The following is a 27,306-nucleotide window of genomic DNA, read 5'->3' as shown; positions in this document are numbered from 1 at the left end:
AATGCTGTTGCGAAAATGAAGAAGTGTTATTTACTCTTCCTATAACACAGAAGCCAGTGGTAATTCAATGAAATTAACAGGCCCCAGGTTTACAAACAGATACAACAAAGTATGCCTTCACAAAATGCACGGGCAACTTGCAGACCTCATCGTCAGGAGATATTTGGAAGACCGGAAGTATCCTAAGTATTTCTAAGTATCCCGAAATAGCTATTCCTCATCTTTTGAGCAAGCCCATTATTTCGAAATATAATGGGCTTGCTATGCTGACATGCCTGTAAATCTCATTCCACACAGTAAGGGACGTTTTGGAATAGCACTCTATTTCGAAATAAGCTATTTTGAAATTAACTCAAAATAAGCTATGCAATCTGTGTACTTCGAGCTCCGGGTGCAATGTAGACGCACCCCAGGTGAACAGTTTTCTCTTCCCTGAGTAACCAGGGCAGGAGCGGCTGGTGCAGTGCAACCAGGAAGACCCAGGAGCCAATGAAGCGCTTGCCAGAAGCAGCAGGCCAGTCTGAACACCTGCAGCCCGTTAAGGACCTGCCAGATCTGGTTTAAAAGGGCTCTCTTCAGGGAGGGCCGGCAGGCCACGGAGTGGGTGTGAGGAGGTGCTCTGGGAAGAGCAGAAGGTTGTGGTCAGGTTCCAGGAGAAAGGTGCTGGGAAGGGTTGGTTGGGGAAGAGGCTCAGGGAAAAGCTGCTGCTCTGGCGGTGGAGGAATCACACTACCTGCTGCTGGCGCTGCCGTTAGGATCACCCAAAGCCAAGGGCGAACCCAGGTTCCCCCCAACCTTCCGCTACGGAGGCCACCCCTGGCGGGAGCATTGGGAACTAAAGAGGGGTTCATCCTAAATCCAATAGCTCAGCAGGCTGTGACCCAGGCCTCCAGTAAAAGGTGAGGGCCTGTGTGGAGGGTCACAGCGAGCCTCTGAGGCAAACACTTTCCGCCTAGACGTGCAGGAGCCCTGAGGCAAGGCCGGAGCTCTGCCACTATATATATATATATATATTTAATACCACGGTACCATGAAACATTCTGTACAGAAAGGAGCAGAGGGAGAGGAAAACATATGGCCTATGCAAGAGGGACTCCAACAGTTCACTATCCCAGTGGATGTGGCTGAAAGGCCCCTGACTTGCAAGATAATTAACAGTTTGCATGGGAAGAAGTATTTCCATAAATCTCTCTCTACTCCCCACCCCTTGGTTGTGTATGTGGCACTATGCTCAAAACGAGACACCCAGGAGAAAATCTCTTCACACAGCTTGTTCTGCATAATGTCAAGTGGAAAGGCTCACTGCCATGGGCTGCCTAAAATAAACCCCCGCGCTGCCCCGACATGCACACACAATGTTCTTCTGAAACGGCTCCCAGTGAACTGGGGGGGAAAAAGTAAAACAAAACAAGGGGTGAAGGGAAGGAGGAACTGAAAGGCGCATCTTCTCCAGACAGAAAGGAATGCCCATTTAAGGATCGTTCTCTCTCTCCTTAATATTGAAGGATGTTCTGACCATCTTAGGGAAAAGAAAAGAGGGCCTCTGAATGGATATTTTAATAGCAGGCCAAGCAGTGACTTGCAATTCTGTGAGCATTTTTTTGGCTTGCCTATCAGACAGGATTCTTCTCTTGGCCTTTAACGTGCTCTTGCGTGAGGGGAACTATTACAATGTGTTTGAAGTTCTTATTTCCCAAAAAATGGTGCCATTAACAGGAATGAAAGGTGAAGTGACTATTCAAAATGGAAGGTCAAAGAGACAACATTTAAGAGAGCTACTCAATCGACAGTTCTCTTGAAACAAAAACAAAAAAAATTACCCCTTTCCAGCACCGACACGTTGACACACATCCCTATCAATAGTGCTCACTGAGTTTTAACCTTTGGGTCACCTTTGGCACTGGAAAAGCCTTGCAAGATGTACTAATGAAAGAACTAGGCATTGCAACGTATAACTTTCATGCACACAGGAATTCCCTTTGAACTCGGTTGTGCTACCCCCTGGCTTCAAATGTGTTGTGTCAAGTCGGGGCCTACATTCCTATGGGTAAGAGCCATAATCTCTTGCATGTCTAAAAAGTACCAGGCATTCTCTTGAAGGTGAATAATGGTCAACACTAGGGATGTAAAATCCCATTACAAATGTTAACCAGCCCGCTGCCTCAGATGGAAGACTGCTGGCGCAATCCCTTTCTTAACATAGCCTGGCTGGAGTGCGCGCACACACACACGCACCCCAATGCGCAGGCTGCACACAGGTTAACCAGTTACCCCAGTAAACATTACAGTAAGGCAATGATTACTGGGTAAGTGGTTAACCCTTTACATCCCTAGTCAACGCATAGGGCAGCTTCAATTTTCATTCCCCCTCCACTCCGAGCAGCAGCTGGGTTCACAGCCCAGCAAGGGAATACCAAAAGGCAACCAAATCCATCTCTTTGAATTCTTGTTGCAACCAACGCACACTCAGAGAGAGTTTTTATTTTCAAAAAACAGGACTGTGTAGCACTTTAAAGACTAACAAGATGGTTAGGTGATGAGCTTTCGTGGGCCAGACCCACTTCCTCAGACAAATAGTGGAAGAAAATTGTCACACCATATATACCAAAGGATACAATTAAAAAAAAATGAACACACATGAAAAGGACAAATCAAATTTAAGAACAGAAGCATTTTTTTTAATTGTATCCTTTGGTATATATGGTTGTGACAATTTTCTTCCTCTATTTGATCTGAGGAAGTGGGTCTGGCCCACGAAAGCTCATCACCTAATAAACCATCTTGTTAGTCTTTAAAGTGCTACACAGTCCTGTTTTTTGTTTCAGCTGCACCAGACTAACACGGCTACATTTCTACCACTTTTTATTTTCAGTGAGGATTCTAACACCCTCCACCACATCCACTAATGTCACAGAATTTCCCATCATCCTCACATATAAGGCAGAATGCAGACTCCGGCAGGGAGGAAGGCACAGGCGGGAGGATGTTACCTGTGTGGCGTGTTTCCCTTTTCCCCTCCCCTCCAAGCTTATGGACACAGTCCACCAGGGCTCCCCAGTTCCGCACAGGGGATCGCATTAGGGGACCGTAATAATCCTCCTCAAACCCATGGCCTGCTGCAACATTTCCTCTTCTTCCCCAGGCCTAGGTAGGGGCACTGAAGGAAGGTTCCTGGCATATCCAAAGATGCGGAAGCACCTGCATGCCTGGCCAGGGTCAGTGAAAAGCTGGGGAGTTCAGGCAGCTAAAAGGAATCAAGGGGCATCTGTGTAGATGTCTTACCTTTACTAGGCCCCTGATGGGTTTTGGGAAATCTCTGGGTACAAACTCTGCCCCTTCCAACACAAGAATTTAGGGGAAACCATGGAACTGAAACCCACCCAAGTTCCCATCTAGCTGCACGGGTTATTCCCACAGACAGCCCTTCGCTTGGGACCACAGAGTATTGGCAGCACATGGCAAAGAAACACATTGTTAGCTTTCACCAACTACATTCCCAGTGGTCTTCAGCCCTGACTTAAACTGATCTTACTCTAGCAACAAGTTCTCTGTTAGTCGCAATATTACCTTTGTGTGCAGAGAAGAATGAAAACTAGTGATGCGCTCAAACAGTTTAGGGATTGCGTCCCAATTAAGCATCCACAAACTTCATAAATCTATAAAGTCAGCTGGGCAAACAATCTCTGGTGCATCATCTTCAGTCCTTCCCGCCTCTGGTAGCAAAATGAGATCAGGGAACGGGATTCTCTCTTCCCTTCATCTTACGCAGCCATTTGCTGCAGTGTCGAGTGTATGTGTTTTCACTCCATACCAGATTCCCCTTTCACTTGTTATTATTTTACACCCATGTAAGTCCATTGACTTCAAAGGCGTGAGAAAAGAAAGTGGCTATGCCGCTTTGTTCATTGGTCTATCTTATACCCACATTGCACAAACTTTGCACTAGTGCAAATGACCCTACAAACGGCCTCTGAGAACTTTTGCTTTTCTGCTTGCAGCCAGGACAAAGTTCAGGGGTATCTTTAAAGGAAACAATGTCAATAAATCAAAAAAGCGTGAATGTCTTTTAACAGAAAAGGTTCTGGTTTTAAATTTAAGCAAGAGTTCAGGTGGAGTGGGGAAGAAGGTGGCATTAATCAAAAGCAAGGTGGTATAAATCAAAACATCCCTGGTGAGAAGGCAGAAGATTTGTGAGTTCAAATGTCATTTGAACGGGACACAAACGTGAAGTAAATCACATCAGGGTTATCTGGCCAACAGGATTTGCCATCCGGTTAAGTTAGGTGTTAAGTGGGGTCTTTGAGATAAAATCCACTGAACTGCCTACATATACTCTCAGCAAACTGAACAGTCTCCAGAGGCATTTAATTGAAATCTGACTGTGCAGTAGCATTCTTTGGGGCAGAGTTATGTAAGCCAGTTTGGAGTACGCTTTGCCGGGAGCTGAAAGAAAGAAAGAGGAAACTGGCCCTTGTGTGTCATTTCAGCTAGCTAACTGCAAAATTCCCGTCAGGTTGTCCTTGACATTAAATAATGCAAGGACAAGCCGTTCAAAAGCTAGAAACTGATCTAATATTCCACCCGTGGCACTCAGGGAGGGAACCGTACTCACTTTCATATCAGCAAGGAGTCTGTTCGTTAACTTTAGACTATGTCACAACTTCTCTCGGGAGGTTTTCCACCAGGGCTGTAACTAGTGTGGCTCTAATACAGACCAGCCTTGACATTTTAACCACTGCATGATCCAACCTTACAGAGCATGTCTAGAAGTAATGGTTGTTAAAATGCCAGTGTGATGCCCACAGGCAGAATCGAACGTGGGACCTCTGTAACTTAGTGCATGAGCTAAAAGCCAGCCGGCTCTAGAGCAGACTCATTATTCTCTCTGTCAGTGGTCTCTAGATGGAAGAGTGCACCACACCCAGCAGGTGTATGGGTTACACAGGACCCACCACTTTTGTTTACCCCTTGCTAGCACTGGAAATTTTCAGGGCAGAATTATCAAAACCACCTACTTCATCTCCCACAGAAGTCAACAGTAAAACTTGTTACAGAGCAGGTCAATGCTGAGTGCTTTTGAAAATCATAAGAACATAACAACATAAGACCAGCCAGACTGGGTCAGACCAAAGGTCCATCTTGCCCAATATCTGTCATCCAACAGTGGTCAAGGCCAGGTGCCCCAGAGGGTGTGAACAGAAACAGGGAATCATCTCTCCTGTCATCCATTTCCAGTCCCTGACAAACAGAGGCTAGGGATACCATTCCTACCCATCCTGGCTAATACCCATTGATGGACCTAACTTCTATGAATTTATCTAGTTCTGTTTTGAACCCTGTTAAAGTCCTGGTCTTCACAACATCCTCTGGCAAGGAGTTCCACAGGGAAATTGTGCGTTGCATGAAGAAAAACTTCCTTTTGTTTGTTTTAAACCTGCTACCTATTAATTTCATTTGGTGACCCTTAGTTCTTATGTTTTTGGGAACAAGTAAATAGCTTTTCCTTATTCACTTAATCCCCTGCTCAAAGACTCCTCAAGCCATGGTCAAGAATGTAAAGCCAAACGCTCGTTGAAGATAAATACAATCACAGCACCACTACCCAGAGGCTGCCCATGTTAACAATGTGAATTCAAGTTTGGCCATTCACAGCTTTACTACAGCAAGTTGCAAATTCTCTCTCAAGCCTTGGAAGGAAAGAGAATCATTGTAAAGCAGCAGCGTGGTGAAGAGCAAATTACTGTTTGTGTGAGAAAACGACCCCTTGCAAAATCTCTTCATGAAGCCACACCACAGTGGAAACAACCAGAGGCCTCGATCAGCCACTTTAATTCATGAGCTCATTATGTTCTCGCTTGAAAAAGGCAACACAAAATCCCTCTGCATTATCTAGTTACTCAAAGCGGGACTGGTTTCTCAAAAGGATCAGACCAAATGATATGGTTCTGTATGTCTGGACTCTTTTTAAAAAAAACCCACGAAGTGACTGTCATTAAAATAAAATGGTCTGCAATCTAAAGTAAACATATCCTGATGGAAAATGCTCACATTATGCTTGTCAAGAATTGGTCTAAAGCAGCGTTGCCAACTCTATGTGATTTTATTGAGATTCTCATTATATGTGTACATGCATCTGACAAAGTGGGTCTTTGCCCACGAAAGCTTATGCTCCAACACTTCAGTTAGTCTAAAAGGTGTCACGGGACTCCTCGCCGCTTTTGCAGATTCAGACTAACACAGCTACCCCTCTGATACATGTCACTATATGTGGGGCTCTTCTGAAAGCCTGAGCTCCTACAGGAATGTGATTAGAAGAGACTCTTAAAAAGATAGAGGACCTGGGAAATATAGACCAGCCAAATTAACTTCAATAGCTGGAAAGATAGTGGAACAAATGATTACATGGGAAGTGACTGTCTAGGAAGGAGTCGCGCTGAAAGGGATCTAGGGGCCATAGTGGACCACATGCCAAATATGATTCAACAATATGACACTGTTACAAAACAATCCAACGTGATTTTGGGGTGCATTAACCGGAGTGTTGTAAGACAAGAGAAGTGATCCTTCTGTTCTATTCTGCACGGATTAGGCCTCGGTTGCAGTATTGTGTCCAGCGATGGGCACCACATTTCAGGAAAGATGTGGAGAAACTGGAGAGGGTCCAGAGAAGAGCAACAAAAATTAATAAAGGACTAGAAAATATGACCTATGACAAGAAGACTGAATGATCTGGAGTAAAATGCAGGACTATGTAGCACTTTAAAGACTAACAAGATGGTTTATTAGATGATGAGCTTTCGTGGGCCAGACCCACTTCCTCAGATCAAATAGTGGAAGAACATAGTCACAACCATATATACCAAAGGATACAATTTAAAAAAATGAACACATATGAAAAGGACAAATCACATTTCAGAACAGAAGGGGGATGCGGGGGGGGGGGGGGGGGAGGAAGGAAGGTAAGTATCTGTGAGTTAATGATATTAGAGGTGGGGAAAGTTAGATGTCTGTGAGCTAATGGTATTAGAGGTGATAATTGGGGAAGCTATCCTGGTAATGGGTAAGATAGTTGGGGTCTTTGTTCAATCCGCCCCCCCGGAGAGTCTCGAATTTTAACATGAATGACAGTTCAGAGGATTCCCTTTCAAGTGCAGATGTAAAAGGTCTTTGTAGAAGAACGCAGGTGGTGAAGTCGTTGAGACAGTGTCCTTTCTGAGACGTTCTGTCTGAGATGTTTGTCCAATGTACATAGCAGACACATGATAGCATAAATTATATTTCTGGATGCGCAGGAATATGTGTTCTTGATCTTATAACTCACTTGGTTAGGTCCAATAATGGTATCAGCAGAATGAATATGCGGACAAAGTTGGCAACGGGGTTTGTTGCAAGGGAAGGTACCAGGGTTGGTATTAGTGTGGTATGTCCTGTGGTTGTTGGTAAGAATCATCTTGAGGTTAGGTGGTTGTCTATAGGAGACTATGGGTCTGTCTCCCAGAGCCTCTTTGAGTATGGTATCCTGTTCCAGTACAGGCTGTAGTTTATTGATAATGTGTTGGACAGGTTTAAGTTGGGGGTTGTAGATGATGACAAGTGGTGTTCTATGTCCGTCTGCTATGTACATTGGACAAATGTCTCAGACACTTCGCCAAAGGATTAATGCCCACAAAACAGATACAGACAAGATCACAAAGAAAAAACTATTTCTTGCCATTTCAACCAGAAAGGACACTGTCTCAACGACTTCACCACCTGCGTTCTTCTACAAAGACCTTTTACATCTGCACTTGAAAGGGAATCCTCTGAACTCTCATTCATGTTAAAATTCGAGACTCTCCGGGGGGGCGGATTGAACAAAGACCCCAACTATCTTACCCATTACCAGGATAGCTTCCCCAATTATCACCTCTAATACCATTAGCTCACAGACATCTAACTTTCCCCACCTCTAATATCATTAACTCACAGATACTTACCTTCCTTCCTCCTCCCCCCCCCCCCCCCGCATCCCCCTTCTGTTCTGAAATGTGATTTGTCCTTTTCATATGTGTTCATTTTTTTTAATTGTATCCTTTGGTATATATGGTTGTGACTATGTTCTTCCACTATTTGATCTGAGGAAGTGGGTCTGGCACACGAAAGCTCATCATCTAATAAACCATCTTGTTAGTCTTTAAAGTGCTACATAGTCCTGCATTTTACTTCAGCTACACCAGACTAACACGGCTACATTTCTATTACTATTCTGAATGATCTGGGTTTGTTTAGTTTGGAAAAAAGAAGACTGAGAGGGGACATGATAACAGCTTTCAAGTACCTAAAAAGGTTGTTACAAGGAGGAGGCAGAAAAATTATTTTCCCTAACCTCTGAGGATAGGACAAGAAGCAACGGGCTTAAATTGCAAAAAGCGAGGTTTAGGCTAGACATAGGGAAAGACTTCTTAACTGTCATTGTGGTTAAGCACTGGAATAAATAATCTAGGGGAGACTGTGGAATCTCCATCATTAGAGCTATTTAAGAGCAGGTTAGACAGACACCAGTCAGGGATGATCTAGATGGTGCTTGGTACTGCCGTGAGCGCAGGAAATGAGAGACTTGATGACCTCTTGAAGTCCCTTCCAGTCCTAAGATTCTATAAATCTATGAAATGATCTATTTGTAAGCATGTAGAGGATAGCAGAATTATAATGAATGGCCAACAGGGAATTTGTCAAGAACAAATCATGCCAAACCAAACTAACTGCCTTCTTTGTCAGCATTACTGGAATGGTGGATGGTCGGAGCTGAAGGCAGGCGAAGCAGCAGACATGATATATCTTGATTTTAGAAGGGCTTTTGACAGTCCCATATGACAGAATCATAAGGAAGCTAGGGGACTATGGTTAAAGTACAATAAGGTGTGTGCATAACTGGCTGAAAGACCATACTCACAGAGCAATTTTAAAATAGCTCACTGTCAAACTGAGAGGACATAGATGGTGAGATCCCACAGGGAACTATTCTGGGTCTGGTACCATTTAACATTTTCGTTGATGACGTAGAGTGAAGCGCAGGCTTCTAAAATGCCTGATATGAGCTGGGGGGAGGGAGGTTGCAAGCACTTTGGAAGGCAAGATTAGACCTGGATAAACTGGAGAGTTGCTCTGAAACCAGCCAGAAGAAATCCAATAGGGAAAAGTGCTACATTCTACACATATGAAGAAAACCGTCAGATGAACAACTACAAAATGGGGACTAGCTGGCTAGGCAGGTGGTACTGCAAAAAAGGACTGAGAGCTAGCACGGATCACAAACTGAATATCAAATATCAGTCAGCAATGCGATGCAGTTGCACAATAGGCTAATACTGTAGGATGCATTAATGAGAGTGTTGTATTTAAGACAATGGAGGAAGTTGTCCACTTTACTTGGCACTGGTGAGGTCTCAGCCAGAGGGGAGTCCATTCTCTAGGAAAGATGTTAACAACTTAGAAAGATTCCAGAAGAGAGCAACAAAAATGACAAATGGTTTAAAAAACCTGACCTGCGAGGACAAGTTTAAAAAAAATGAGCATTTTTTGTGTTGAAAAAAGAAGATGGGGGGAGACGGAAGAGGACCTGGTAAGTCTCCGAATATGTTAAGTGCTGCTAGATAGAGGACAGATCACTTGTTCTTCAGGTCCACTGAAGGTAAAACAAGATGTAACCACATTCATCCTCAGCAAGGGAGTTTTCCGTGAGATATTTGGGGACACTTTCTAACTATAAGACAGCTCAGCACTGGAACAGTTTTCCAGGGGCAGTTGTGGAGACTTTTAACAGTAGGTTAGCCTAACAGTTCTCAACCAGAAGAACTCATCCTCTGGGGTTACACGACAAGAGAGGTCTTTCAGGGGTTACATCAATTCCTATAGATATTTGGCTAGTTTACAACAGGATACATAAAAAGCAATAGCAAAGTCAGTACCAAGTAAATGTCATTCAGAGACTTGTTTATACAGCTCTATATACAATACACTGAAATGCAAGTACAATATTGATATCCCAAATAATTTATTTCATAACTAGTAGGTGAGGCCTGCTGTGACCAGGCAAAGTCACTTTGCATAGATTACACTTCTAGGAAAGTTCAAGAAATTAAATCTATGTAATAGAATTTCTTATTAATGTAGTTGCAAAAGGGAAGTAAAAGGACAGGTTTACATTTGTAGGATTTCAACTTCAAACATTATTCATTTTATTGTACCATACATAGTACATTTGAATCAGAAACTCGTAAAGCTTCCATTACTCTTTGTGTAACTAATTTAAATTATTTTGTGATTTGGAAAAGTAACAATTTTCTTTGCACTAAAACAACGGTTGAATAGGCAACTCAATTTTAGTTTTGTTAGCAAATATTTTTTATAAACACTAATCATAGTAGTCATGACTTCTTTCCGATGAAAAACAAAAATAATTATTTAAATATTTCACCCAGATCTTCCAATGTAAAGAGTAGTGCATTCAGCTCATTTAAGTGGCAGGACTGTTTAGGCAAAATTTGGTATTGGTAGGTAATCCCGAGGTATGACTTTATTTTGCACAACAAATCCACAAACAAACAAACTCTTCAAAATATATAATAGATGATGTGGTAAAAATGAGAAAGTCAATCATTTTTCAGTAACAGTGAGCTGTGATACTTCTGTATTTTTATATCTGATTTTTGTAAGCATGTGGTTTAAGTGAGGTGAAACCCGGGGTAACAACACAGACCAGACTCCTGAAAGGGTCACAGTAATCTGGAAAGGTTGAGAGCCACTAGGTTGGACTAATACCCCTCAGGAATGGTTCAGTCATGCTGGCCTGACTTGGCGCCACACTCGCATTCCGGGCCTGTGTCGTTCCCAGATCATGGCATCCTCTTTGGGGCTCTGCCCACCATAATGGGCTCTTTCCCCCTTCCAGGGGGCTATCAGCAGTCCTTAGTCTAGTGCCTGCCTCAGTCTAGCCCCTCACTTTGGGGGCAAGTCCTTCCAGGCTACACATCAATGGTGGCTAGACACGGTGCAAGGCGGTAGGGGGACTTAAGCCCCCCCATTACTCGGGGTCCCGACCCAGGGACCCTCCAACAGCAGCCTTGTCCTGCCCTCCTTCACTCTCCCTTCACCACCTCTAGTTCTCTGGGTCAGTTCCCCTGTGGACCTTTTGCACCCTTCTGGCCCTTGTAGCAAGGCCAACAACCTGGCAGGTATCAGACTGGAGTCTCCCTCTCTAGCCCACCCCAGCCTGCCCAGCACTGCTCTCCCGAAGGTGCTTCTCTGGGAACCAGGTCCTGCCCCTTTCCTGGTTAAGGCCTAACTGTTCACTCTCTGCTCAGCAGCTCCTTTTATACAGGGCCGCCCCAGCAAGCCACACCCTGACTGGGTCTTTAAAAGCTCCTCTCCGATTGGCCAGGGATCTGCACAAGCTCCCTCCAGGCTACTTTAGCCCCTTCCAGCCAGCGTGGGGCAGTCACCCCCCCTAACATGCCTAACGTTAAAGATGAGCTTAAATTCCATCAAAGCCACTTAGAGAGACCTGGGACCAACAGGGCCACGACAACACCGCACTCATAAAGGCACTTAAAGGCGCGGCCTGGAAAACCACTTCCCGCAGCTCCCATTGGCTGGGAAAGGCTGCGATCTGTGGCCAATGGGAGCTGCAAGTGGCTGTACCTGCGGGCATGTGTGCAAATAAAGCGCTGGTCACCCGCCAGGGCTAACCCTGGCAAACCACCTCCAGCTGTCCACCCCGGCTTCCGCACGTGATTTGGTGCATTACTCGGGGGGGGGGGGGAGGCTGAAGGTGGCCCCACCAAGGTGGCCAGGCAGAGCAGCTTGTGAGCACTGCAGCCGCCAAAGCTGTCCTGTGGCTGAACAGAGAACTTCATTCTCCAGAGCTGTCAGTCTAGGGCCTTGAACACACAAACAAACAAGTAATTTCTCACAAGGCTTTACCAACTCCCTGCAGAAAAGGTCACATATCGGGCTCTGGCCTGACGCCCACCCTGGTTTCTGACCATAAATTTCCATTCCCTGGAGTGCACCAGCTACAGCAACACATCAGGGTTCGGATCAGAGTCACATACAAATGCAGTTTCATTCTGGACGGGGGTATGTGTGGGGGGGTGAATACTTTAAAGTTTCATTACACGCTCCCTTAAGTTTGCTTTGAGTTTCTCCACTTGAACAGACCCAGATATTCCGCTGACACTTAATTTCAGGCTAAGAAACAGGGGCCTACCTCCCAGTTATGCTAATGGCCCTTTTTTGCTGCTCCAGCAGCAATAAAGGGGCCTCAACAGAGGTGGAACACTGGGGCATCCCCGCCAGTGAGAACCGGCAGAAAGACTTGACACAGCCCTTGCTCCCTACTGCCCACCAAATCAGAGGCGAGGGATCAGTGACATGTCAGGGACACGGAGACAGTGCAAGGCGCTGCGGCTTCCTATGTCCTATAGGCCAGGAGGCAGAGTGTAATTTAGACCAGCCCTGAAGTTGTTCTAACTACACCCTGAGCTCTCTGAGATGTACACTATCTTCCGCTTTGAGTCTGCACGCTGCCCAGTGCAACAGGGCCTCCCTCTTGTCTTGTATGCAATCATAACAAGCATGAATAATAATAATTCATTATAATAATAAATAATGAGGCATGAAGCCCTGTCCCACAACGATCAAACAGTGGAACACGACTGCCTCTCCTGTAAAAGCGGCCTGAATTTTGGATTGAAAAGGAGAGGCGAAAGCCATCACAGCCTGCCAGGTTGGCCGCGGCTCAGAGTTTGTTCTGAACGCTCAACACGGCTCAAGCGAGAGCAAAACTCCCCAGAGGCCCAGCCCTGCAGCCCTTAAATCGTGTGAGTGGTTCCGTCGGCTTGAATGAGCGTACTCCCCGAGTAAAGGCTGAGAAACTGGGCCCAGCAATTCCAAAGCGCTGGGAAAAAACCACAAGCAATTAAAACAGTCCCGGGGCAGCATTTTTCCCCTTTTCTCCTGTACATGAGGCCAACATCCCAATGGCCAGGACTCAGAAACCTGCCCTCGAAACACTGGAATCATCACAGTCTGCGCAATGAAGAATTCTCTCCTACCACCTCCCCTGTAAAACACACTTCAGAGTAGGGTTACCAGGTGTCCAGTACTGACCTGGACAGTCTGACATTTTCACCTCCTGTCCAGTAAAAAAAAAAAAAAAAAAAAACACAGAAAAAAAAAACAGAAAATACCAGACACCTAAAATGTCTGGTATTTTCTGATTTTTTTCCTGGCCCGAGGCGAAAATCCCGGGTGCTTACCGGGTTCTACAGGGGAGCTGTCCAGCCCGGTGCAGGGAGGCAAGATGGCAGGTGGCCACCGGCAGCTTGTTAGGGCCAAAAAGCCTCAAAAGCATTTCTAAAAGGGACAATGCTTTTTTTAAGCTTAACAACTCTTGGGGTCTTTTTTTTTTTTGCTCAACAACTTTGGTCTCCCCCCTTTTTTTTCCCTTCAACAGAATTTTTTCCCCGGTGGTCTTTTTGGGGTTGGGGGTGGGGATGTTTGGTATTTTTGGTTAAACCATCTGACACCCCTACTTCAGAGTCAGACTCATCAGCAAGGGGAAAAAAATCCCAAGCGCAGGATTTTGGAACCTGGGATTTGCCTCCCACTCCAGGAGAGTCTTAGAACCAGTAAATATTGCTACAGGTAATGAGACCCATCTAAAACGCTGCCTGACCTCCAAGCCACTGAAAGGAACAGGGTAGCTGTGTGCCCTCAGTCACGCTCGAACACCGCAGACACGGGACTGATCTCCATTACCCCAGCGTGACTCCACGGACTCCTGACTGAAATACCGGCCTGAAGGGAGAGCCAGGGACCTCAATGCACACTGATGGCTGGGCACAGCAAATGCACGTTGTGACTTTGGAGTTCCATCCATTTGCACAAGATGCGTTTTGAAAGTTCCACCCAACTCCCTAGAAGAGAATATGATGCCAAGAGGATGCACTTGATACAATAATACTGGTAAGCCCTAGTACGAAAATAGAGCCACAAGGGGTAGGTACAGCCAATTTTTATATAGTGTTTTTCATCAGTTGATTTCAAAGTATTTTACAAAGGATGGCAGTACCGTTATCCCTGTTTTAAAGAGGGGGAAACAGAGAGAGGGAAAGTGACTGTTCGGTGTCACCTCGCAAATTAGTGGCAGCACCAGAACTCCAGTCCTCTGAGTCCCAGTTTAGTCCTCTAGCCGGTAGGCCATAGTCTGTAAAAACAACACGTTGTCCTGTGGCACCTTAAAGACTAACAGATTTATTTGGACATCAGCTTTTGTGGGTCAAAACCACTTCGGCAGAAGCACTCTGGTGAAGTGGTTTTGACCCACGAAAGCTGATGCCCAAATAAATCTGTTCGTCTTTAAGGTGCCACAGGACAACTCGTTTTTACAGACACAGACCAACACGGCTACCTCTCTGACATAGAAAAGATACAGAGGGGTAGCCACGGTAGTCTGTAACTGGAAAAACGTAGTAAAGATGAAGATAGTTACTCTTGATTTATCAAAACATTGAGCTTACTGGTCCCTCTGAATCCTTTCTTAGGGACAGCTTGCAATCCTCAGCGCTCCTCTAGCCTGTGTTCCTAAGACTCTTTTAGGCAGACAGAAGGGCTTACGTGCAAACGCAGAAAGAGAAATTAGACTCAGTCCAAACTAGGGATGTAATAGTGTAGTTGGTTAACTGATAAACAAAAGCTTATAGGTTAATGCTATAGACTACATGCATCGCCCCCTGCCCATACTAGTAAATTTTTTAGCAGGATGGCCAGCAACCTGGCTCAGTCCTGACTCATGCTGGGTCCACGACCTAACCCTACTGCAACTCTGCATTTAAAGTGTATTAGGACCTGGGCAGGAAGGCAGCCTAGTTAAGTTCTGGCTCACGCTGGGTCTGGAAGCTCAGCACCCCCCGGATGGGGGCTGCTGCCACCCTGTGCTGCTGCCTCTGTATCAGAGGTAACAGCGCGGGGTGACACGCAGCCCGTCTGCAAGGGGCACTGGTTTTTAAACTGGCTCCCCTTCTGGACCAGCTCCCACCTAGCACCCTGCGCTGCTGCCTCTGTATCAGAGGCAGCAGCGCAGAATGGCAGGGGGCTCCTCGGGAATGGGGCCAGAGTGCACTGGCTGCCAGCCCCAACCCTGGGGACTGTAGAATATAGTAACCGATAAGAATTCATGAGGTTAATTGACTATTCAATTAACCAATATTTAACATCCCTAGTCCAAACCTTAGCAATGAACAGTGAATATTTACATTCGTAGTGGGGAAGTGTGAGAGACAGAGGCTCGTTTCACATTTTATTGGGCTTCGGGGTGTTGTAAAAATCTTGTAACATCAGGAGGATCTGCACAGTCGTGTGAGCTCTCTGTCAGTTCTCCCAGTTCTCCCCGGTAAAGAGTCCCACCGCGATGGCTCAGGCCACAGCGCTGCGAACGACTCCGGGGAGAGGTGAGTGAAAAGAACAGCCAGGAAAACTGAGAAAAGCGGAAGAGATTGAAAGAAAAACGTAACACCAGGGACAAACTGAACATGTACTAAATGGAGGTTAGACGATTCAAAGAGTGTATTGTAGTTGCGTGCTCTTACTTGGATCCAAACGGCATTATGAGAACTGAGACTGCTTCCACATCTCCATTTCAACCGCAAGCTCGCTTCAGGTCAGCTGGATACTTACGCACTTGTGTAACTTTAAGCACATGAATAATCCCAGCAAAGTCATTGCGACTAATGTGTTGAAAGTCAGACACACCTGCCTAAGTACTTCACTGAACCAAGGCCTCTGTCCTTGTATGAAACTCTTACATCTACTTTATAATCAAGCAGACACTACAAACACCATAGGGCTAAACTGAAATAATCTTACTCACACTGAGTAGGTTACAATGCGGAGATGAATGGTATAACGAATGAACCAACAGAAAGGTGCCATAATTTGCCCATCGCTTGTATCTGGTCCCATTTTCCAATTAACTGCACACCTTTTGCACAGATTAAAAAAATCATTAAAATATACTAGTGTAGAAATTCTTCTGCAACATACAACCAAGCTACCACATACAGGCTGGATATTAGCAGTCGGTGGAATTTTCAGCAGGAGCTATGTGAATTAGGGGCGTAAGTCCCACTGGCAAGTCCATGGGATTTGTGTTCCTCAATCACTTTGGCACTTTTGACAATCCCCCCCTTTGTGACCTGAGTGCACAATGTACTTGCCCCCAGCTCCATCTGGCCACCTTGCTGATGTGTAGACAATGGTGCGTGTGCGATACTCAATGATATTTCTCATCTCTCGGATCAGTCTTTAAGTAACATTGGCTACAAATGCTGATAGACACTCCCAAACCTGAATGAAGACAAAACCGGGGCCAGCGGTGACAGAATTTATTAGTGCCTGCTGCCCAGTGCGGAACACTCTGAACAATTTAAACAAAGTATGGTCATACTTCCCTCTAATCTCAGTACAGATCTCCATGGCATGAACTGCCTTTGTTCCACATATGGCATTCCCGTTGACATCAGTGGAGAAACTGCATTCAACCAGTGCAAAATATGCAACAGAAATTCACACTCCAGATCAGAGAGAATTTTGCCCTACGTTTACATTTTAAAAAGGACAAGGCATTCCCGTTTTCCACATACTCTAATACCAGCTGTGTAGTAATGCTGTGCACTAGTAAGCAGCTGCTATGTTCCATCTTAGAGGTGGCTGCATTTCAGTGGTGTTATGTTATGCAACTGATATAGAGAGAGGGTGAAATCCCAGTTCCACTGAAATCAGTGTCAAAATTCTTAAAGCAAAGGAGAGCTTACAGGAAAGTCATTTATATAAATGGAAGATATCCGCATGTATTTATAGTGAAGATGTTTTCTGTCTTTTCTGATCCTACATTGATCTCTCAAGGCAGAAAGAGCAATGGACATGCTTAAGAAGAAACAGCACTAATAAAAAACATGAAGATCAAAAAAAATACCTTCATAGTTTAAGGGCATTATGTCCAAAATTACAACAATCCTTCAAAACATTGCTGTACACATAAGAAATAAAATTCTTCATTGAAGCATTCTTAGGATTTCTACAACCTTTCCTAGCTACCAAAAACTACCTAACACTTTATTTTATACAAACACTATGAACATAGGACCAAACTTAAGCCATTGTACTGCACATAAAGAAAAATAGCCTTGCACCATTTTTGCTTACTCTGGCATACTTTAAATCAGTGTTGTCTTCAAGTCGTCATTGTCAAGTCCAAGTCGAGTCTCAAGTCACTACAGTTCAAGTCTCAAGTCAAGTCTCAAGTCCCTAAAGTCACTTTTGAGTCAAGTCCCAAGTTGTGTCTCAAATATTAATTTAAAAAATGTCAAGTCACTTTTGTACAAGCCATCAATATTGGCATTTTCGAACAATTTTTTCACCAAGTCGATTTAACAAAATTAGCAAGTCTCAAGTCGAGTCTCAAGTCACAAACAATGAACCCGAGTCGAGTCTCAAGTCGAGTCACCTAGGCGACTTAAGTCGGACTCCAGTTCAAGTTGTGGGACTCGTGTCAACAACTCTGCTTTAAATGCAAATATTAATCAAATGCTATAGCCTAATGAGAATACCGTGTGGTATTTCCATGTGCCACGTGTTTCATCGCTGTTTGAAAACATGAAGCAAGAGATGGTCAAGGAACACCTGAAATCAAACGTCACTCCTCCAGAAATCATTTCAATACAAAATGACACACTGAACTGCTTCAAGTTTCTGACAAATCCTCTAGAATAGGATCCTAATTGTCCCAGCTTTCCTGCGGGTTTCCAAAGGCCACTGGCTGCAGTGCCATGAATTTCACTCTCAAAAAGCCAAACATTTCATTATCTCCCACCTAAAATTTGAAAGCAGAATACAGTGCTACTGTATAACTCACTGAACACGACTGCATAAGCTGCAATCACACTAGACAACATAGGAACTGACATGGAATTTATTTTATGTCACAGTGGGTGAAGTGCTGTAAACAGACTTTTACCTCATTAAGACCCACTGCACAGAGAGGATTAAATAAGTCTAATTGAATACCTTTTCAGCTAGAATTATACAACCACAGCTCAAGTGAACACAATTATATCCGCAACTCATGCAAATACACTCAGAAAGTTTCTCTCCTGTCACATCAGTGCAAACATGTAACATTCACTATGTCCCCATGTGGCAATCAGTGTTGACAAGTGAACCCGTGGAACTAGCAAAACATATGGAGACGATCACATTTTAAAATAAACTAATAGAGAAGACATCTTGACAAGTGAATACTTTATGTTTCATGGTCACCTTGAGATTAAGGCAAAGGCTGCTCAAATCAAATGAAGCTCCCCCAAAGCAACAAACTTTCATTTTAAATTTCACTCTAACAGTGCTTTAGATTGGACTCTCAACAGGCATTGTTAAAGCACCTTAACCATGACATATTCCATTCTAACATTATGTTGTACTAGAGAGGTTATGTTTAAAGAGCACTAATTTTCTTCTTCAGGTGGTCAATATTCATTCACCAATCCTGGAATTTAAGAGACCAAGGGGAACAGTGATTAAATGTACAGTTCTTCCCTGGGTTTTAACTTGCTTAGCTCACAAGTGAAATTAGCAGAGGGATTTGAATCCAGGTAGCTTCCTCTGCACATCCGACTACCTCATTTTTCCATGACTGGTTATGTCATCTCAGGAAAAGCCCAGGACTGGGAAGTGTGAGGAGTGGGATTGTGTTGATAGTCAGATCTGAGGCTGTGGAAATTAAACAGGCGCAGAGTGTAAGTGTACATCTACCGTGCAACACTATTTTGGGATACCGGCGTATCCCGAAATAGCTATCCTGCATCTTCATGCAAGCCGGTTATTTCAGGCTCGCTATTCCGATGTCCCTATAAATCTCATTCTACGAGGTCTATAAGGGATGTTTCGGAATAGCACTTTATTTCAAAATTTGGCGCTACGTAGATGCTATAAGCTATTCCTAAGTAGCATCGAAGTAAGATACACAATTTTCAGAGCTCATATTGCACATCTTATTTCACGTTACAGTGTTGTGTAGATGCACCCTAAGGTGGTCTGTCAATCTCACCGACGACTACAGAAATGTTTAAAAAAGAGACCCGAAACAGGCACACAGAACGCAGAATACAGACAATCCCTTGGCAATATCAGCACAAGCGATGGGATCTCAGTAATAATCAAAACAAGGGGGGGGATCGGGATCCGAAAGCCATTTCTTAGACATGCCAAAAAGGCACCAGCCTTCTGTCCGGATTAGTTATTGTTACACTCCCAGCAAGCCAGGCGCGTTAATGCAGACAGCACAAGGTGAAGTCAGGGCCACCCGCTGCCTAATAACCTGCACCACTCACATCACAGTTTATGTGGAGGCATGTGAAAGACACTGTGCATCTCTTCACGGGGCTATAGGAAACACGAGTGGCTGTGGGCACAGCAGCAGAGGTGGGGGTAGGAGCTAGGGGCAGAAGGCTAGGGAGGAAGGGAGGGAGGCAGCTACCACAACTTTCCCTCACTTTCTTTCGGGTGGGGGGGGGGGTCACTGGAGCAGCCCACCTGCCAGGAGAAGAATCCCGCGTGGGGACTCTTCGCTACCCCCGGGAGCGGCTCTCCAGTCCCCGGCGCCTGCCTGGGCATGGCGGGTGCTGCAGTCTCACCCAGCCGGCCGGGAAGCTACAGCCCACATGGGCTGTGTTGCCCACTGCGCACAGCCGGGGAGGGGGACGCACTTTCGCAGGGGGCACATGGAAATCCCGCACCCCAGAGCCCCCCCCGAGGAAGCAGAGCAACCCCCCGGCTCCAGCCCCCCACCCGCCCCCACAGGGGCTCTCGCCGGCCGGGCCGGGGGGGGACTCACCGGGCAGCCCAGCCCAGCTGGGGAGGGAAGCCAGGAGCAGCGTGAGCGAGCCCACGAGGCAGAGGGGAGCCCGCAGCAGCTGCCGGCTCCTCCGGCGAGCCCGGCTCCCGCGCGGCGGCAGCAGCAGCAGCATCTCCGGCCGGGAGCGCCGCGCCCGCCGCTTCTCCGCCGCCGCCTCCTCCATGGGGCTGGCCGAGGCGCAGGGGTCCGTGCCGGGCCGCCTAGTCCATGCCGGGCCGGGCCACGGGCGGGAGCCGCTGGCAGCCGGAGCGCCCGAGTCAAGCCCCCAGCCTGCGCGGCCGCCGCTCAGCCAGCCCCGGCGCGGGGCGGGGAGGCAGCCACACGCGGCGCGGAGGGGCGGGCGCGGAGGGCAGGAGCCGCCCTCCCCAGATGGGGGGGGGGGTGTCCCCGCACGCCGCCCCCGCCCCGCAGAGCCAGGCCTGGGCTGCTCTGGGCCGGGGGGGTGCAGCGGTGCCAGCAGGCGATACGAGGGGCCAGTCTCATAGTCCCCCCCCCCGCCAGAAAGTGTCCCCGCTTTGCGCATTTGCTCTCTGCCCCCCCTTAGGGGGGTCTGGGCTCGGGCCAATCCAACGGGGTCCCCGCCGCCCCCCTGTGGCCCTCCCCCGGTGGAACGGGGCCCTGGGCTCCCCCAGGCCCATCTGAAGCCCCCCCCCCCCCACACACACACACTCTCCAGCTGCACTCATTGGGATCCTCAGCAACTCCACTCCCTCTCCAGCTGTGTCTTCTCCCAGGGCCCTGGGAGGGGTCACAGCCGGGCAAAGCTGGGTTCACAGTGGGGGGAGCCGGGCCCTGCCCAAACTGCACCTCCATTTGGTGCCCCACTGACCTGACTCAGGTCTGCAGCCTGAGCTGCCCCCCCCACACACACACACACACACACTGCAAAATAACCCAGCTGGGACTGGGAACCCAGGCTGGGACCCACGCAGGCCCCTAGATAGGTCCTTTGTGCTTGCTGACCCAGAGACAGATTTGTGTGTGGACAGAAAGGGAATCTGAGGCCTTGTCTACACTTACCCACACCCCCATCTACTTCAGATAGGCAAATAGCACAGCTGAAGTCAACATACTTACCATGGCATCTGGGTCCCTGGGGTCTGCTTTTCCATTGACGCCGGCTACTCTTCTCCTCTTGGTGGAGTATCGGCATGGACAGGAGCACACTCAGAGATGTCTATATTAGACATGATAAATTGATGGCCAGTGGATCAATCGCAGCAGCGTCAATCCCTGTAGTGTAGACAAGGCCTATGGAGCCCCATCGGACTTTGTGTGGAGGGTAGATCTCCCCTAACATATGGGCCACAACAGGTCTCATAACTAAATCTCTGTGGTGGGAGGTAGAAAACTGCCCCTGACCCCATCTCTAGGGCTCATTTCTTGTGGAGCTTTGGCCATGTGTCACTTAACCTCTTTGTGCCTCGGTTTGCCCATCTCTGAAATAGGCATAGAAAGGTTTTCCTGCCTCATAGAAGTATCATCACTCAGCTCCTGCAGTGTACATAAAACACCCTAAATGCCTCATTTGAAAGCAGGGTTGGATTAAGACATGTGGAGGCCCTAAAATATGTCAAATTTAAGAGGCCCCATAACATTACCACAAAACTGATATTATTGTAACAGAAAGGACAGTGAAAATAGAAATAATAAAGTTTTACTAGGGGGCTGCGCCCTCTGCTCGCTACTCTCACCTACCCCGCCTCTCTCTGGCCACTTTTGCTAAGAGTACCTGTTGACGCTGATGACGTCATTCTGTCGCCCAGCAGGAACATTGTCATCCAGCAGGAAAAACTTTTTTATATGTAAAGAGAGATTTGCACGTATACTGATACACAAATGAGGCTGCAACTAAAAACTAGTCATTTTATTTTATTGAGAGGCCCTTCGTAATCTGAAGCCTAAACTGCAGTTTGCTTAGCTTGTGCATAAATCCAGCACTGCTTGAGAGTTGCCCCATAAATGCAGCAAAGATTCATTTAGTCTTAGAGCAGGCTGTCTCCCTTTAATACCGTTATACTCTGCAGCCCTCTCACCCACATAGGCCCCTGCTACCCTGTCTGTTTAAAAGGCAGGTACAGAGCTCGCAAACCAAACATTCCCATTCCCCAACACTCCGGCTTTGTCTGTTTCAGCATTTTGCTTCAAATCTCCCACCAGCTCCGCTCCCCCAGTGGTCACAGCAGCAAGCGCACTGGCGTAGACTGCTAGCATTTTAATCACTGCGCTTCTCAGCGGTCTAGACAAGGCTGTGGCAATAAAGCTGGCAGCTGGACTCTGCTAGCACTCAAGCCAATACAGCCACCGGGGGTTGCTACATGACAGGTAATGCAGGGATGGAGGATTTTGGAGAAAAATGCCTTAGTAGACAGGCTTTACAGTTTCCCTTTGACATCAGTGAGCCTTAAATCAAGGTCTCAAAGAGTTGAAATGGCCTGAATCACTCTCTGTTTTATTATTACTCAGCACCTGGAAGCTAGAACTGAAATCAGTGCACTGTACCAATCCACTGTCAGAGACAGCTCCTGACTCAAAGTGGTTACAGTCCAATCAAAGGGGGAATTATTATCCCAGTGTTACAGATGGGGGACTGAGGCACAGATCAAAAACTCACACACCGGGGCACAGAAAACAATTCCTTCTCTCTTTCTTTCCCTCCTTCCCAGCCCTGACAGCCTGGTGACACCCTGGTTATGTCATCCGTAGCCAGGGGAAAACTTTGGCTGTGGTCATTAAAAGGAAAGGATTTAAGATCGTATAGTGTTCTCTTCCTTGTGAATATATCCTCTGCATTCACCATAGACTGATGAATTAGGCTGAAAGAAATCTCCAAAATATTTCAAATGTTCCACCATGAAACCAACTAGGATGCTTCACTAGACGGCCCAGATCTCATGTATGGCCATAGAAAGCTCTTTTGGCTTCCCGCTGACACACAGCTTTAATGTGTGTCACACAGCTTTGACATGTGTCACACAGACAATAATAAAGAGGGCAGTGTTGAGATATTTTTTCATAAGAAACAATTATTCAGTGTCTGGAATCGCCTTGAGCATTTTACCGTAAGTTTCCTTATAAAAATCATAGAATCATAGAATCATAGGACTGGAAGGGACCTCGAGAGGTCATCGAGTCCAGCCCCCCGCCCTCAAGGCAGGACCAAGCTCCGTCTACACCATCCCTGACAGATGTCTATCTAACCTGTTCTTAAATATCTCCAGAGAGGGAGATTCCACCACCTCCCTTGGCAATTTATTCCAATATTTGACCACCCTGACAGTTAGGAATTTTTTCCTAATGTCCAATCTAAACCTCCCTTGCTGCACTTTAAGCCCATTACTCCTTGTCCTGTCCTCAGAAACCAAGAGGAACAAATTTTCTCCTTCCTCCTTGTGACACCCTTTTAGATATTTGAAAACCGCTATCATGTCCCCCCTTAATCTTCTTTTTTCCAAACTAAACAAGCCCAGTTCATGAAGCCTGGCTTCATAGGTCATGTTCTCTAGACCTTTAATCATTCTTGTCGCTCTTCTCTGTATCCTTTCCAATTTCTCCACATCTTTCTTGAAATGTGGCGCCCAGAACTGGACACAGTACTCCAGCTGAGGCCTAACTAGTGCAGAGTAGAGCGGCAGAATGACTTCACGAGTTTTGCTTACAACACACCTGTTGATACAACCTAGAATCATATTTGCTTTTTTTGCAACAGCTTCACACTGTTGACTCATATTCAACTTGTGGTCCACTATGACCCCTAGATCCCTTTCTGCCATGCTCCTTCCTAGACAGTCGCTTCCCATCTTGTATGTATGGAACTGATTGTTCCTTCCTAAGTGGAGCACTTTGCATTTCTCTTTATTAAACTTCATCCTGTTTACCTCTGACCATTTCTCTAACTTGCTACGGTCATTTTGAATTATGTCCCTATCCTCCAAAGAAGTTGCAACCCCACCCAGTTTGGTATCATCTGCAAACTTAATAAGCGTACTCTCTATCCCAATATCTACATCATTGATGAAGATATTGAACAGTGCGGGTCCCAAAACAGACCCTTGGGGAACTCCACTTATTATCCCTTTCCAGCAGGATTTAGCACTGTTAACAACTCTCTGACTACGGTTATCCAGCCAATTATGCACCCATGTTATCGTGGCCCTATCTAAGTTATATTTGCCTAGTTTATCAATAAGATTATCAATGTCTTTCCCATGTCTATTGTTTATGCCCAATTTGCTTGTAATTTTATTATTTGTAGGGCTACGCATGAGCATTAATCTCCTAGTTTTATATTGGAGAAAGAGGCTAGGATTTTCAAGGCAGCCTAAGTGATTTAGGAGCATGTGTCCCACTGAGTTGCACATGGAACTTGTGTTCCCCACTCATTTGGCCTAATCCCAAGAAAACTGAACGCTGGCCTCCAGCCTTTGTCAATGCCCTTTTAATTTAAGTTTTGAATACCCTGGTATCTCTACACACCTTCCCCGCAGCTGGAGGTATTTGGCCAGCAAGCACTAACCTGAGCAGAAAACCCCCAACCCCACAGATACGGCAAAACACCAGAATCACCTAATGATCAGACAAGGGAAGGGACATCATGATACGAGGAAAAAGAAGTTGTGTCAGATGCATCAAACTCATCTGAGGTCATACCTCTTGGGCTTGCTCCGCTCTGCTGCTCACAGAAAGATTAAATTCGACCTGAAATTTTGGCAGGCTTCCTGGGAAGCAGCAGCGCAGGTTTGAAGGGGAGCTTATGAAAAAGAGAGCGCTGTGTAACGAACCTATATCTAGGGGGCCTTCTAGTCAGTTGCTTAATAGCGTATTAGTCCTGATGTGCTATTAAACAGACGGATATGCTTCCGTATCGTAACCAGACGAGAATTCCCTCTTCTCGCCCCCTGATAATTGAGTACAGGAGTGGAGCAGGCTTTGAACCCAGCTGTCAGCAGGAAGGAAGCAGAAGGGAGAGAAAGCTCAGCGGAGGTTATTCTTTTGAGGAGAAAAGTGGCTATTTTGGACTTTTGGAGCATGAGACATACACAAAAAAACCAACATAGAAGACAGAGGCCAGGGCAGAGGCGAACACTGGACTTCATATATCCTAAATGCATGCCTCCTCTCCTCCGTCCACTCCTGTTCCTCGTGTAGTGCAACCTTTAGGGGGCAGTCAGTACTCTTGGTTAGCCAAGATTTCCTCGGCTCACAGGACTGCTGATGAGTAATAGGAGACTTTCACCAGAAGGTCACCTGTCCAAGTGGAATTTGTCGATGCATCTGACCGGCTGTTCAATAGTATCTGTGAAATGAGTTTAATGGTCTCAGTCCAGTTCCCAGTGTATCCACTTCATCTAAACAAACCAGCGTGTTTGGCCTCGCTGGCAGCTTTGTTAGCTTCCTCAGCCAAAAGGCCCAGGAGTGAACGGTCGTGGAGAGCGAACCCTCTTCTCACCCCGACAGAATGCTTCTGTGTGTCAACATTAGGGAACTTATCTGGGAGCCATGGGGAAGGTAGTACCGTTACCACTTGTGCTGGGATTACTGACTGGAAAAATGCAGCACCGATTTCAGCCTCTGAGGAAAATGTTACGATCCTCTTGGCTTTTTCGCTCGGTTTCTTCGGCTTATAATTGTTCTATGTGTAAGCAGGCAAAAGTCTTCTATCCTTCTACCACAAGGGTAAACCTCATCTGTGTCGGAGACACAGGCCTTTCCTGGGCATTGGCCCTGCACTGTGGAATGAGCTCCCCCCAGGACTGTCATAAACATCACCAATTTCTACTGTGAGTGAAGGGAGCATTCCTTCCACCTGCCTTCTCCAACATCAACACAGCACAGTGTGGATGCTTATAACAAAAATAAAACCCTACCAAAACAAAACATTGCGCTGTACATGCAACTTTCTTCCCGAAGAAAGGCTGAGAGAACAAACTAACCACACATGACGGAGGTTAATCCCGTGGTTTCATGTACGACTGGAAGGTGCTCTGATTTTACAATGATGAGCATAGTACAAGTGCCTATCTGGAGTGAAATACATTTTTCTAGAGGCTGCAGAGAGCAAAATCATAATGCCACATTTGAGACATATATAAACTAGACTTAAGACAACACACCAAGCAAAGGTCGTAAACAGACACGTTACTCATTCCGTTGTTCATAAATTAGTTAAAAAATGGAAAACAAATTTTGCTCAAAAAAAGGTTTTCATTTCTAAATGGGTTCATTTTTGTTTTGGAATTTTTTTGTGAACTCCCTCTTCCCCATTTTTTTTTTTTATTAAAAACACTCTAAAAATTGCAGTGGTCGTGTCAATAACTTTTTCATTCAAAATGTTCAGTGGAAAAAAAGAAACTCTTCTGTGAAAAACAAACACATCTTTATAAGTTTTCACGAAAAAGTTCATTTCTGGGGGAAAAAAAGCCCACTTTTCAACCCTAAAACAATATGTGACGCATTTCAACCAGTTCTAGGAGAAACCTTGATGGATCTGTTACTTTCCCCCCCTTAATGTTATTTTCCACTCTTCCATTCCCAGAAGCAGGACAGCAAAACCCAATCTGTAAGGATGCCAAGGTGACAAGGGAGGTGAGTGGCAAACCGGTCTGGAGTGTGTTGCAAGCATTAAGCGCTTCCTTGGAAGGATATACAGAGACCTCTAGGAGAGCAGGAGATGCAGGGAGACTCAGGGTTGGCACTGGTGGTAGAGCCAAGAGGGTGGGGCTGCTGGAAAGGCTTTGTCTACACTGCAACTTTTTGTAGCAGAAAATATGCTAATGCAGGATCATTAGCATGAATTGCAATGTCATTAGCATATTTTCTGCCAATTTTTTTTGTGCAAGGGGCTTTTGCGCATAAAGAAGCAGTGTGGCCACTTCCGTTTTGCGCACAAAAACTCTTTTGCATAAGATCCTTATAGCTCCTTTTTTGAGGCATAAGGATCTTGCACAAAAGGGTTTTTTTGCGCAAAAACTTCTTGCGCAAAAAGTATCTGCAGAGAATATGCAAATGACAGCATGACAAATGCTAATAAGCACTTCATTAGCATACTCTGCTGGCAAAAGGCTGTAGTGTAGATGTAGACAAAGGCCCGGTGCGCATAAAATAAATTTGTGCTAATGTAACTACATCGCAAACCCTTTGGCTACATCTACACTGTGCATTGTTGCGCAAGAAGATATGCAAATGAGGCACGGTGAGGACTATCGCCACACCTCATTTGCATACCTAATGAGCTGCCATTTTCGTGGAAGGGTCTTTTGAGCTGGAGCCGTTCTTACTGAAAATAAGTAGCAGAATGGCTCCTGCCCAGTGTAGACAGCTCCTTCTTGCGCAAAAGCCCCTTCTGCAAAAATGGT

General features: G+C 46.0%; 1 protein-coding gene across 3 annotated transcripts in view; it reads right to left on the bottom strand.

The window, feature by feature from the left end:
* The window catches only part of SLC24A3 (solute carrier family 24 member 3), a 347,553-nt gene extending 327,133 nt beyond the window's left edge, over positions 1 to 20,420 (bottom strand). For 2 of the 3 annotated variants that reach the window (XM_075925773.2, XM_075925774.2), the window contains exon 1: positions 19,931 to 20,420. In XM_075925773.2, coding sequence (XP_075781888.2) covers positions 19,931 to 20,114 — 184 coding nt within the window. In that variant the 5' untranslated portion in view covers positions 20,115 to 20,420. The remainder of the gene's footprint in view (positions 1 to 19,930) is intronic. The other variant, XM_075925771.2, reaches the window with a different exon arrangement.
* Between the last annotated feature and the right edge of the window lie 6,886 nt (positions 20,421 to 27,306).

The sequence above is a fragment of the Pelodiscus sinensis genome, chromosome 3, assembly GCF_052426305.1.
Source record: "Pelodiscus sinensis isolate ZL-2025 chromosome 3, ASM5242630v1, whole genome shotgun sequence".
NCBI classification, from domain to species: Eukaryota; Metazoa; Chordata; order Testudines; family Trionychidae; genus Pelodiscus; species Pelodiscus sinensis.
The sequence above is the reverse complement of the archived record's forward strand: the minus strand, read 5'-3'. Positions and strand labels throughout refer to the sequence as shown.